Source organism: Chiroxiphia lanceolata, chromosome 30, assembly GCF_009829145.1.
Source record: "Chiroxiphia lanceolata isolate bChiLan1 chromosome 30, bChiLan1.pri, whole genome shotgun sequence".
In the NCBI taxonomy this organism is placed as follows: domain Eukaryota; kingdom Metazoa; phylum Chordata; class Aves; order Passeriformes; family Pipridae; genus Chiroxiphia; species Chiroxiphia lanceolata.
The window spans coordinates 747,234-759,666 of NC_045666.1; the positions used below are offsets into that span (position 1 = coordinate 747,234).

The 12,433-nt window shown below is 68.8% G+C and overlaps 1 protein-coding gene across 1 annotated transcript; it reads right to left on the reverse strand.

Annotated features, from left to right (window-relative positions):
- Positions 1-275: 275 nt before the first annotated feature.
- Positions 276-12,258, reverse strand: LOC116800060 (protein phosphatase 1 regulatory subunit 1A-like). Its single transcript, XM_032713625.1, has 10 exons — positions 11,960-12,258; positions 9,988-10,025; positions 9,806-9,869; positions 6,027-6,221; positions 5,772-5,932; positions 1,819-2,561; positions 1,306-1,356; positions 787-899; positions 747-751; positions 276-688 (listed from the first exon to the last, which is right to left on the reverse strand). Exons 1-5 carry the CDS (start codon positions 12,189-12,191, stop codon positions 5,772-5,774), a joined length of 690 nt encoding a protein of 229 aa, XP_032569516.1. The 5' UTR covers positions 12,192-12,258; the 3' UTR covers positions 276-688; positions 747-751; positions 787-899; positions 1,306-1,356; positions 1,819-2,561.
- Between the last annotated feature and the right edge of the window lie 175 nt (positions 12,259-12,433).

Genomic DNA, 12,433 nt, shown 5'->3' on the forward strand with positions numbered 1-12,433 from the left:
CTCAGCAACCAAAGGGGGTCCTGACCCCCCCAAGCACTCCCGGGGGGTCCCACTCCCCCCCCCCGACGCGACCCAAGGAGGAGGCGGGGGGGGAAAGGATCCCTTTAATTCCGGCTGGGGGGGGTCCCCGCGCCCCCCAACCCCCCCCCCCGTGTCCTTGGGTCACACGTGGGTCACACGTGGGTCATACGTGGGTCACACGTGGGTCACACGTGCCAAGTGCACAGTCGGGTGTCCCCCCCCCGTGCCCGTGTGTGGACCCCCAGCCTGGGGGGGTGAGGGGGACAGCGGGGTGGCCCTGGGGACACCTCGGGGGTCTCAGTGAGGGGGGGGCTGTGCAGTGTCCCCAGGGGTGGTAGTGAGGGGGGTGGGGTCTGCTCGGTGTCCCCGGTGTCACCTGTCACCTGGGGGTGGCGGTGAGGGGGGGACACACGGGGTGTCACCTGCCCCGGGAGTGGCAGTGAGGGGGGGGCTGTACAGTGTCCCCAGGGGTGGCAGTGAGGGTGGGGTGGGGTCTGCTCGGTGTCCCCGGTGTCACCAACCCCGGGGGTGGCGGTGAGGGAGGGGGGACACACAGGGTGTCACCTGTCACCTGGGGGGTGGCACTGAGGGGATGGAGTCTGCTCGGTGTCCCCGGTGTCACCAACCCCGGGGGTGGCAGTGAGGGGGGGGACACGCGGGGTGTCACCTGTCACCTGGGGGGTGGCAGTGAGGGAGTGGGGTCTACTCGGTGTCCCTGGTGTCACCTGCCCTGGGGGGGGACAGACACGAGGTGTCACCTGTCACCTGGGGACCTTCGAGGTGGCCGAGGAGGGGCAGGGACGTGTCACTTGTCTTGGGGACCCCGGGGGTGGCAGTGAGAGGGTGGGGTCTGCTCTGTGTCCCCAGTGTCCCCTGCCCTGGGGGTGGCGGTGAGGGAGGTGGGGACACACGGGGTGTCACCTGTCACCTGGGGGGTGGCAGTGAGGGGGTGGAGTCTGCTCGGTGTCCCTGGTGTCACCTGCCCGGGGGGGGGGACACACGAGGTGTCACCTGCCACGGAGACCCCGGGGGTGGCAGTGAGGGAGTGGGGTCTACTCGGTGTCCCTGGTGTCACCTGCCCCGAGGGGGGGGACAGACAGGAGGTGTCACCTGTCACCTGGGGACCTTCAAGGTGGCCGAGGAGGGGCAGGGACGTGTCACTTGTCCTGGGGACCCCGGGGGTGGCAGTGCAGGGTGGGGTGGGGTCTGCTCGGTGTCCCCGGTGTCACCAACCCCGGGGGTGGCAGTGAGGGAGGTGGGGACACACGGGGTGTCACCTGTCACCTGGGGGGTGGCACTGAGGGGGTGGGGTCTGCTCGGTGTCCCTGGTGTCACCTGCCCTGGGGGGTGGCAGTGAGGGTGGGGAGGGATCTGCTCGGTGTCCCCGGTGTCACCTGCCCTGGAGGGTGGCACTGAGGGGGTGGGGTCTGCTCGGTGTCCCCTGCCCTGGGGGGTGGCAGTGAAGGGGGGGGACACAAGGGGTGTCACCTGCCCTGAGGTCCCCGGGGGGTGGCAGTGAGGGGACGGGGTCTGCTCGGTGTCCCCAGTGTCCCCTGCCCTGGGGGTGGTAGTGAAGGGGGGGACACACGAGGTGTCACCTGCCCTGAGGTCCCCGGGGGTGGCAGTGAGGGGGTGGGGTCTGCTCGGTGTCCCCAGTGTCCCCTGCCCGGTGTCCTCGGTGTCACCTGCCCCGGGGGTGGCAGGGAAGGGGTGAGGACACACGAGGTGTCACCTGCCCTGAGGTCCCCGGGGGTGGCAGTGAGGGGATGGGGACACACGAGGTGCCCCCGGTGTCACCTGCCCCGGGGGTGGCAGTGAGGGGGGGGACACATGAGGTGTCACCTGCCCTGAGGTCCCCGGGGATGGCATTGCAGGGGGGGTGGGGTCTGCTCCGTGTCCCCGGTGTCCCCTGCCCTGGGGGTGGCAGTGAAGGGGGGGGACACACGAGGTGTCACCTGCCCTGAGGTCCCCGGGGGTGGCGGTGAGGGGGTGGGGTCTGCTCGGTGGCCCCAATGTCCCCTGCCCTGGGGGTGGCGGTGAGGGGGTGGGGTCTGCTCGGTGTCCCCGGTGTCCCCTGCCCTGGGGGTGGCAGTGAACGGGGGGGACACACGAGGTGTCGCCTGCCCTGAGGTCCCTGGGGGTGGCAGTGAGGGGGTGGGGTCTACTCGGTGTCCCCAGTGTCCCCTGCTCGGTGTCCCCAGTGTCACCTGCCCTGGGGGGTGGCACTGAGGGGGGGGACACCCGAGGTGTCACCTGCCCTGAGGTCCTCGGGGGTGGCGGTGAGGGGGGGGTGGGGTCTGTTCGGTGTCCCCGGTGCCCCCCGGGTGTCCCCAGGGGGAGGGGAGGGGACAGGCTCGTCCTTGTCCCCAAACCGCCCCCCCGGGGTGGTGGGGGAGGGGCCCTGCCCGTGGCAGTAAAAAAAAAAAAAAACAACAAAAAAAAACCCAACAAAAAACCCCAAACGATCCTGGGCGGCCCCGAAACCTTTAGAAAATGGAATAAAAAACGTCTCCGGCGGAGTCCGGGCCCCGTGGCCACCCCTGGGGACAAGGGACACGCGCTGGGGACATCGTCACCCCCCCCCCGGGGAGAGGGGGGACACCTCCCGACCCTGCCCCGGCCACCCCCGCCCCCCCCGGCACCGTCCCCTGTCACTGTCCCCTCTGGGACACAGCCCAGTGACAGACCAGTGACAGCCCAGTGACAGCCCAGTGTCCCAGTGCAGCGTCCCAGTACCCCCAGTGCCATCTCCCAGAGCCCCCCCAGTACCCGCAGTGCCCCCTGAGTGCCCCAGTGTAGCATCCCAGTACCCCCAGTGCCATCTCCCAGTGCCCCTTAGTGTCCCAGTGTGGTATCCCAGTACCCCCAGTGCCCCCTGAGTGCCCCAGTGCAGCGTCCCAGTACCCCCAGTGCCATCTCCCAGTGCCCCCCCAGTACCCCCAGTGCCCCCTGAGTGCCCCAGTGCAGCGTCCCAGTACCCCCAGTGCCATCTCCCAGTGCCCCCCCAGTACCCCCAGTGCCCCCTGAGTGCCCCAGTGCAGCATCCCAGTACCCCCAGTGCCCCCCCCAAGTGCCCCAGTACGGTGTCCCAGTATTCCCCAGTGCCCCAGTACCATCTCCCAGTGCCCTCCTTGTACCCAGTGCAGTGTCCCAGTGCCCCCCAGTATCCCAGTACCATGTCCCAGTGCCCCCCCAAGTGTCTCAGTGCCCTCCCTGTACCCCAGTGTAGTGTCCCAGTATCCCCAGTGCCATCTCCCAATGTCCCCCCAGTATCTCAGTGTGGTATTCCAGTACCCCCAGTGCCCCCCCAAGTGCCCCAGTATGGTGTCCCAGTGTTCCCCAGTGTCCCAGTACCATCTCCCAGTGCCCTCCTTGTACCCAGTGCAGTGTCCCAGTGCCCCTCAGTGCCCCAGTGCAGTGTCCCTGTGCCCCCCCAGTATCCCAGTGCGGCATCCCAGTACCCCCAGTGCCCCCCCAAGTGCCCCAGTACGGTGTCCCAGTGTTCCCCAGTGTCCCAGTGCCATCTCCCAGTGCCCTCTTTGTACCCAGTGCAGTGTCCCAGCCACCCTCCCAGTGCCCCCCTGTGTCCCAGTACAGTGTCCCAGTGCCCTCCCAGTGCCCCCCCGTGTCCCAGTACAGTGTCCCAGTGCCCTCCCAGTGCCCCCCTGTGTCCCAGTACAGTGTCCCAGTGCCCTCCCAGTGCCCCCCCGTGTCCCAGTACAGTGTCCCAGTGCCCTCCCAGTGCCCCCCTGTGTCCCAGTACAGTGTCCCAGTGCCCTCCCAGTGCCCCTCCATGTCCCAGTGCTCTCCCAGTGCCCCCCCCATGTCCCAGTACAGTGTCCCAATGACTTTCCAGTGCCTCCCCAGGTATTTCAGTGCCCCCCAGTGCCCCCCAGTGCCCTCAGTACAGTGTCCCAGTGCCCCCAGTGCCCCAGTACCATCTCCCAGTGCCCTCCCCATGTTCCAGTACAGTGTCCCACTATTCCCCAGTCCCCCAGTACCATCTCCCAGTGCCCTCCTTGTACCCAGTGCAGTGTCCCAGTGCCCCCAGTACCATATCCCAGTGCCCCCACAGTATCCCAGTGCAGCATCCCAGTACCCCCAGTGCCCCCCAAGTGCCCCAGTACGGTGTCCCACTGTTCCCCAGTGCCATCTCCCAGTGCCCCCCCCGTGTCCCAGTACAGTGTCCCAGTGCCCTCCCAGTGCCCCCCCCAGGTATTTCGGTGCCCCCCCAGTGCCCTCAGTGCCCCAGTACCATCTCCCAGTGCCCTCCTTGTACCCAGTGCAGTGTCCCAGTGCCCCCAGTACCATATCCCAGTGCCCCCACAGTATCCCAGTGCAGCATCCCAGTACCCCCAGTGCCCCCCAGGTGCCCCAGTACGGTGTCCCACTGTTCCCCAGTGCCATCTCCCAGTGCCCCTCCTGTGTCCCAGTACAGTGCCCCAGTGCCCTACCGGTGTCCCCCCAGGTATTTTGGTGCCCCCCCAGTGCCCTCAGTGCCCCAGTACCATCTCCCAGTGCCCCCCCGTGTCCCAGTGCAGTGTCCCAGCACCCTCCCAGTGCCCCCCCATGTCCCAGTGCCCCCCCTGTGTCCCAGTACAGTGTCCCAGTGCCCCCCCCCGTGTCCCAGCGCCCCCCCGTGTCCCAGTGCAGTGTCCCAGTGCCCTCCCAGTGCCCCCCATGTCCCAGTGCCCTCCCAGTGCCCCCTCTGTGTCCCAGTACAGTGTCCCAGTGCCCTCCCAGTGCCCCCCCTGTGTCCCAGTGCCCCCCGATGTCCCAGTGCCCCCCTAGTCCCCCTTTGTGCCCCCCAGTGCCCCCAGTACAGTGTCCCAGCGCCCTCAGTGCCCCAGTACTACCTCCCAGTGCCCCCCCCCGTGTCCCAGTACAGTGTCCCAGTGCCCTCCCAGTGCCCCCCCGTGTCCCAGTACAGTGTCCCAGTGCCCTCCCAGTGCCCCCCAGGTATTTCAGTGCCCCCCCAGGGCCCCCCAGTGCCCCCAGTACAGTGTCCCAGTGCCCTCAGTGCCCTGTTACCATCTCCCAGTGCCCCCCCGTGTCCCAGTACAATGTCCCAGTGCCCTCCCAGTGCCCCCCCAGGTATTTCAATGCCCCCCCAGTGCCCCCAGTACAGTGTCCCAGTGCCCTCCCAGTGCCCCCCCCAGGTATTTCAGTGCCCCCCCAGTGCCCTCAGTTCCCCAGTACCATCTCCCAGTGCCCTCCCGTGTCCCAGTACAGTGTCCCAGTATTCTCCAGTGCCCCCCCATGTCCCAGTGTAGTGTCCCAGTGCCCTCCCAGTGCCCCGGTACCATCTCCCAGTGCCCTCCCATGTCCCAGTGCCCTCCCAGTGCCCTCCGAGGTATTTCAGTGCCCCCCTGTGCCCCCCAGTGCCCCCAGTACAGTGTCCCAGTGCCCTCAGTGCCCCAGTACTATCTCCCAGTGCCCCCCAGTGCCCCCAGTACAGTGTCCCAGAATTCCCCAGTGCCCCGTTACCATCTCCCAGTGCCCCCCCCCCGTGTCCCAGTACAGTGTCCCAGTGCCCTCCCAGTACCCCCCAGGTATTTCAGTGCCCCCCCAGTGCCCCCCAGTGCCCCCAGCACAGTGTCCCGGCGCCCTCAGTGCCCCGGTACCATCTCCCAGTGCCCCCTCGTGTCCCAGTACAGTGTCCCAGTGCCCTCCCAGTGGCCCCCCATGTCCCAGTGCCCTCCCAGGTATTTCAGTGCCCCCCGGTGCCCCCCAGTGCCCCCAGTCCGCACCTACTGGCCGCTGGCCGCTCCCCGGGGCTCTATATGGGCGTCCACGCGGCGGGTCCCGTCACGGGGGGTCCCCGCCTTGGGGGTCCCGGCCTTGGGGGTCCCCGCTCTGGAGGTCCCACCCCTGGGGGTCCCGGCCCTCGGTGTCCCATCGCCGGGGGTCCCTGTGGGTGCCAGGGGGGGACACGGGGTGACCTCAGATCCCCCCCAAACACCCCCACGCCCCCCCAAATCCTCCCCTCGACCCCCCAAACTCACGCTGGTCGGGCGGGTGCGTGGCCAGGGGACAGGACCCACCGGGGCTGTGGCTGTGCGCGGTGTCCCCGTGGTGGCAGCGCCCGGGGGGCACCTCCCCCTGCTCCTCCCGCTCCTCCTCCTCCTCTTCCTCCTCCTCCTCCTCCTCCTCGCCCTGCGCCCGCTTGCACAAGTGATGCTCCACCATCATCTGCAGCTCTGCCGGGCAGGGAGCGGCGCTGGGGGGGCGCGGGGGGGGCCCTGGTGACCGTCCCCACCCTCCCGGGGACACCACTGAGTGGCCCCGTGGCCCTGCTGGTGGCACTTGTCACCCCCGGTCCGAGGCCACTGGGGGGTGGTGACATCGAGTCACCCGTCCCCTGTGGTGCCAGGGGGACAGAGGGGCCCCTGGTGACCATTTCCACCCTCCCGGTGACACCACCGGGTGGCCCCGTGGCCCTGCTGGTGGCACTTGCCACCCCTGGTCCGAGGCCACTGTGGAGTGGTGTCATCCAGCCACGATGGGGGGGACCCTGGTGACCGTCCCCACGCTCCTGGGGACACCACTGGGTGGCCCTGTGGCCCTGTTCAAGGCCAGTACAGGGCGGTGGCATCAAGCCACCCATCCCCTGTGGTGCCAGGGGGACAGAGGGGACCCTGGTGACCGTCCCCACGCTCCTGGTGACACCATTGGGTGGCCCCGTGGCCCTGCTGGTGGTATCGAGCCACCCCCGGTCCGAGGCCACTGTGGAGTGGTGGCATCGAACCACGAAGGGGGGGACCCTGGTGACCGTCCCCACGCTCCTGGGGACACCACCGGGTGGCCCTGTGGCCCTGTTCAAGGCCAGCACAGGGCTGTGGCATCGAGCCACCCATCCCCTGTGGTGGCAGAGGGACAGAGGGCCCTGGTGACCGTCCCCACGCTCCTGGTGACACCACTGGGTGGCCCCATGGCCCTGCTGGTGGCATTTGCCACCCCTGGTCCGAGGCCACTGCAGGGTGGTGGCATCGAGCCATGACGGGGGGGCCCTGGTGACCGTCCCCACGCTCCCGGAGACACCTGCCGGTGGTCCGGGGCCAGCACAGGGTGGTGGCATCGAGCCACCCGTCCCCTGTGGTGCCAGGGGGACATGGGGGGGTCCCTGGTGACCGTCCCCACGCTCCCCGTGACACCACTGGGTGGCCCCGTGGTCCTGCTGGTGGCATTTGCCACCCCCGGTCCGAGGCCACTGTGAGGTGGTGGCATTGAGCCACGCATCCCCTGTGGTGCCAGGGGGACATGGGGGGGGCCCTGGTGACCGTCCCCATGCTCCTGGTGACACCACTGGGTGGTCCCGTGGCCCTGCTGGTAGCATTTGCCACCCCCAGTCCGAGGCCACTGTGAGGTGGTGGCATCGAGCCACCCGTCCCCTGTGGTGCCAGGGGGACAGTGGTGCCCTGGTGACCGTCCCCACGCTCCTGGGGACACCATTTGGTGGCCCCGTGGCCCTGCCAGTGGCACTTGCCACCCCCGGTCCAAGGTCACTGTGGAGTGGTGGCATCGAGCCACGACGGGGGGGCCCTGGTGACTGTCCCCAAGCTCCTGGTGACACCACTGGGTGGCCCCGTGGCCCTACCCAAGGCCAGCACAGGGCGATGGCATTGAGCCCCCTGTGGTGCCAGGGGGACATGATGGGGTCCCTGGTGACCGTCCCCACGCTCCTGGTGACACCACTGGGTGGCCCCGTGGCCCTGCTGGTGGCATTTGCCAGCCCCGCTCCAAGGCCACTGTGGGGTGGTGACATCGAGCCACCCATCCCCTGTGGTGCCAGGGGGACTTGGGGGGGCCCTGGTGACTGTCCCCAAGCTCCCGGTGGTGACACTGTGGGGACACAGCCCGAGGCCGTTTGGTGTCCCTGTGGTGGCACGTGCTGCCCCTGGTCCAAGGCCACCGTGGGGTGGTGACATTGAGCCACCCGTGCCCTGCAGTGCCAGGGTGACTATCACCCCCGGTGCCCCCCCATGTCCCCCCATGTCCCCCTCTGTCCCCCTCTGTCCCCCCGTGTCCCCCTCATCCCCTCCTGTCCCCCCCCGTGTCCCTTCTGTCCCCCCCGTACCTCCCTGTCTCCCCATGTCTCCCCTGTCCCTACCTGTCCCCCCGTGTCCCCCTGTGTCCCCCCCGCCCCTCCCTGCCACCCCAGTGCCACCCCTGTCCCTACCTGTTCCCCCCTGTCCCCCCCGTATCCTCCCCGTGTCCACCCCGTGTCCCACCCCATCCCTCCTGTGTCCCTCCCTGTCCCCCCCGAGTCCCTCCCGTGTCCCTCCCTGTCCCTCCCTGTTCCCCCCATGTCTCCCCCGTGTCCCCCCGTGTCCCCACCATCCCCACGTCCCCTCCATGTCCCCCATGTCCCCCTGTGTCCCCCCCCGTGTTCCCTCTGTCCCCCTGTCCCCCCGTCCCCATGTCCCCCCGTGTCCCCCCCTGTCCCTCCCTGTCCCCCCCATGTCCCCCCATGTCTCCCCCATGTCTCCCCCATGTCCCCCCCGTACCCTCCCCGTCCCCCTGTGTCCCCCCGTGTCCCCCCGTGTCCCTCCCTGTTCCCCCCATGTCCCCCCCATGTCCCCCCATGTCTCCCCTGTGTCCCCCCGTGTCCCCCCCGTCCCCTCCCCCCGTCCCCTCCATGTCCCCCATGTCCCCCTGTGTCCCCCCTGTGTTCCCTCTGTCCCCCTGTCCCCCCGTCCCCATGACCCCCCGTGTCCTCCCCGTCCTCTCCCCATCCCCCTGTGTCCCCCCCGTGTCCCCCCATGTCCCCCCCTGTCCCTCCCTGTCCCCCCCATGTCTCCCATGTCTCCCCCATGTCCCCCTGTGTCCCCCCTGTACCCTCCCCGTCCCCCTGTGTCCCCCCCGTGTCCCCCCGTGTCCCTCCCTGTTCCCCCCATGTCCCCCCCATGTCTCCCCTTTGCCCCCCGTGTCCCCCCGTCCCCTCCCCCCTGTCCCCTCCATGTCCCCCCATGTCCCCCTGTGTTCCCCCCCGTGTTCCCTCTGTCCCCCTGTCCCCCCGTCCCCATGTCCCCCCGTGTCCCCCCCGTACCCCCCCCTTCTCCCTGTGTCCCCCCCGTGTCCCCCCGTGTCCCTCCCTGTCCCTCCCTGTCCCCCCCATGTCCCCCCATGTCTTCCCCGTGTCCCCCCGTGTCCCCCCCCTTACCCTCCCCGTCCCCCTGTGTCCCCCCGTGTCCCCCCGTGTCCCTCCCTGTCCCTCCCTGTCCCCCCCATGTCCCCCCATGTCTCCCCTGTGTCCCCCCGTGTCCCCCCCGTCCCCTCCCCCCTGTCCCCTCCATGTCCCCCATGTCTCCCTGTGTCCCCCGCCGTGTTCCCTCTGTCCCCCTGGCCCCCCGTCCCCATGTCCCCCCGTGTCCTCCCGTGTTCCCCCCACCCCCCCATCCCCCCCATGTCCCCCCATGTCTCCCCCCTGTCCCCCCCTGTCCCCCTCGTGTCCCCCCCGTGTCCCCCTTGTCCCCTCCATGTCTCCCCCTTGTCCCCTCTGTCCCCCCCATGTCCCCCCATGTTCCCCCTGTCCCCCCCATGTCCCCCCCATGTCCCCCCTGTCCCCCTCGTGTCCCCCCCGTGTCCCCCTTGTCCCCTCCATGTCTCCCCCTTGTCCCCTCTGTCCCCCCCATGTCCCCCCCATGTCCCCCCTGTCCCCCTCGTGTCCCCCCCGTGTCCCCCTTGTCCCCTCCATGTCTCCCCCTTGTCCCCCCATGTCCCCCCCATGTCCCCCCCATGTCCCCCCTGTCCCCCTCGTGTCCCCCCCGTGTCCCCCCCGTACCTTTCATGGTGGGGGTGGTGCGGGAAACCTTCTTCCTCTGCCGGGGGGACATGGACAGACCCGACTGGGGGGGGGGGGTAAAATGTGTGAGGGGGGGACCCCCGGGGCACCCCACGGCTCTGGGGGGTCCCCACAGCCCCCCCATCTTTGGGGGATCCCACAGCCCCCCCCCCCCCCCGTACCTTGAGCAGGGGGTTGGGCAGCCGGTCCTCGTCGATCTCTGGGGGGGCAACGGGGGGGGGCAAGAGGTCAGTGAGGGGGGCCCTGGGGGGGGTCTGGGGTCCCTCCTGCACCCCCCGACGGGGATCTGCCCCCACCGGGGCTGGTTGTCACCCGGGGGGGGGGCATTGGGTGACAGCGACTGTGCCCCCTCCCCCCCCCAACATTGCCACAGGGTCCTGGGGGGGGGGGGGGGTCTGAGCTTGGGGGGTCCCTGAGTGTCATATGGGGGGTCCTGGAGTGTGTCAGGGGGTCCCTGAGCATTTGTGGGGGTCCCTCAGAATCAAGTAGGGGTCCCTGAGTGGGGGGGGGGGGTCCCTGAGTATCATGGGGGGGGGGGGGTGTCTCTGAGCAGTCAAGGGGTCCCTGAACATCATTTAGGGGCTCCCTGAGCATGTGGGGGGGTCCCTGGGTGTCATTTAGGGGGTCCCTGAGCATGGCAGGGGGTCTCTGAGTATTATGTGGGGGGTCCCTGAGCATCTGGGGGGGTCCCTAAGTATCATATAGGGGGTCCCTGAGCATGTGGGGCCTCCCTGAGCATGGGAGGGGGTCCCTGAGCATCATTTAGGGGCTCCCTGAGTATCATTTAGGGGCTCCCTGAGTATGTGGGGGGGTCCCTGAGCATGGCAGGGGGTATCTGAGCATCATTTAGGGGATCCCTGAGCATGTGAGGGGTCCCTGATTGTCATTTAGGGAGTCCCTGAGCATGTGGGGGGGTCTCTGAGTGTCATGTGGGGGGTCCCTGAGCGTGGTAGGGGCTCCCTGAGCATCATTTAGGGGATCCCTGAGCATGTGGGGGGGTCCCTGGGTGTCATTTAGGGGGTCCCTGAGCATGTGGGGGGGTCCCTGGGTGTCATTTAGGGGGTCCCTGAGCATGTGGGGGGGTCCCTGAGTGCCATATGAGGGGTCTCTGAGCATGTGGGGGGTCCCTGAGTGTCATGTGGGGGTTCCCTGAGCATGTGGGGGGGTCCCTGAGCATGATTAGGGAGTCCCTGAGTATGGGGGGGGGGTCCCTGATTGTCATTTAGGGGCTCCCTGAGCATGTGGGGGGGTCCCTGAGTGTCATGTGAGGGGTCTCTGAGCGTGGCAGGGGGTCCCTGAGCATGTGGGGGGGTCCCTGAGCATCTTTTAGGGAGTCCTTGAGCATGGCAGGGAGTCTCTGAGTATCATGTGGGGGGTCCCTGAGTATCACTTAGGGGGCCCTGAGCATGTGGGGGGGTCCCTGAGAATGTGGGGGGTCCCTCAGCATCATTTAGGGGCTCCCTGAGCACGTGGGGGGGTCCCTGGGTGTCATTTAGGGGGTCCCTGAGTATGGTAGGGGGGTTCCTGGGTGTCATTTAGGGGGTCCCTGAGCATGGCAGGGGGTCTCTGAGTATTATGTGGGGGGTCCCTGAGCATCTGGGGGGGTCCCTAAGTATGATTTAGGGGATCCCTGAGCATGACGGGGTGTCCCTGAGTGCCATATGGGGGGTCCTTGAGCATGTGGGGGGGTCCCTGAGTGTCATGTGGGGGGTCCCTGAGCATGGCAGGGGGTCCCTGAGCATCATTTAGGGGATCCCTGAGCATGTGGGGGGGGGTCTCTGAGAATCTTTTAGGGAGTCCTTGAGCATGGCAGGGGGTCTCTGAGTATCATGGGGGGGGTCCCTGAGTATCATTTAGGGGGTACCTGGGTGCCATGTGGAGGATCCCTGAGCATGTGGGGGGGTCCCTGAGCATCATTTAGGGGTCCCCTGAGCATGTGGGGAGGTCCCTGAGCAGCATTTAGGGGGTCCCTGGGTGCATAGGGGGGTCCCGGGGTGTCAGGTGGGGCTCCCTGAGCATGGGGGGGGTGGGTCGTCCCTGAGCATCACTTGGGGGGGTCCCAGAGGACGCCGGGGGGTCCCTGGGTGGGTTGGAGCCGGGGGGGGACACGCGGTGACACCCCCGAGGACCCACCTGGGGACGATTGGTCGCTGCTCAGGACCAGGTTGGCGGGGGTCGGGCGGCGCCTCCGGATCTGGGGAGGGGAGTCGGGGGTGGGAGGGGGACACAGGAGACAATGAGGACCCCCAGCTGCCCCCCCAAACCCCCCCGCGCCCACCCGGAGCCGCCCTGTCCCCCCGCTGTCCCCCCGCTGTCCCCGGGGCAGGGCGGTGGCCCCGCGACCGGACACACGCGGCTTTGCCATCAGCGCTAAACGCCAGCCCGGGAGCTAATTACGGCCCGCGGCTAATTACGCCCGGCCCCGGGAAGCGCGCGGGGACATCATCGGCGCGCGGGGACATCGGCGCGTGGGGACACGGGCGGGCCCTGCCCTTCCTCCCGGTGTCCTTGGCCAAGGTCACCCGGCCCCAAATCCGCGCCTTTGGAGCGGGGGGGGAGGTTCGTGGCCCCCCCAAGGGTCCGGTGGCCGCGGTGGGGGCGGGACGG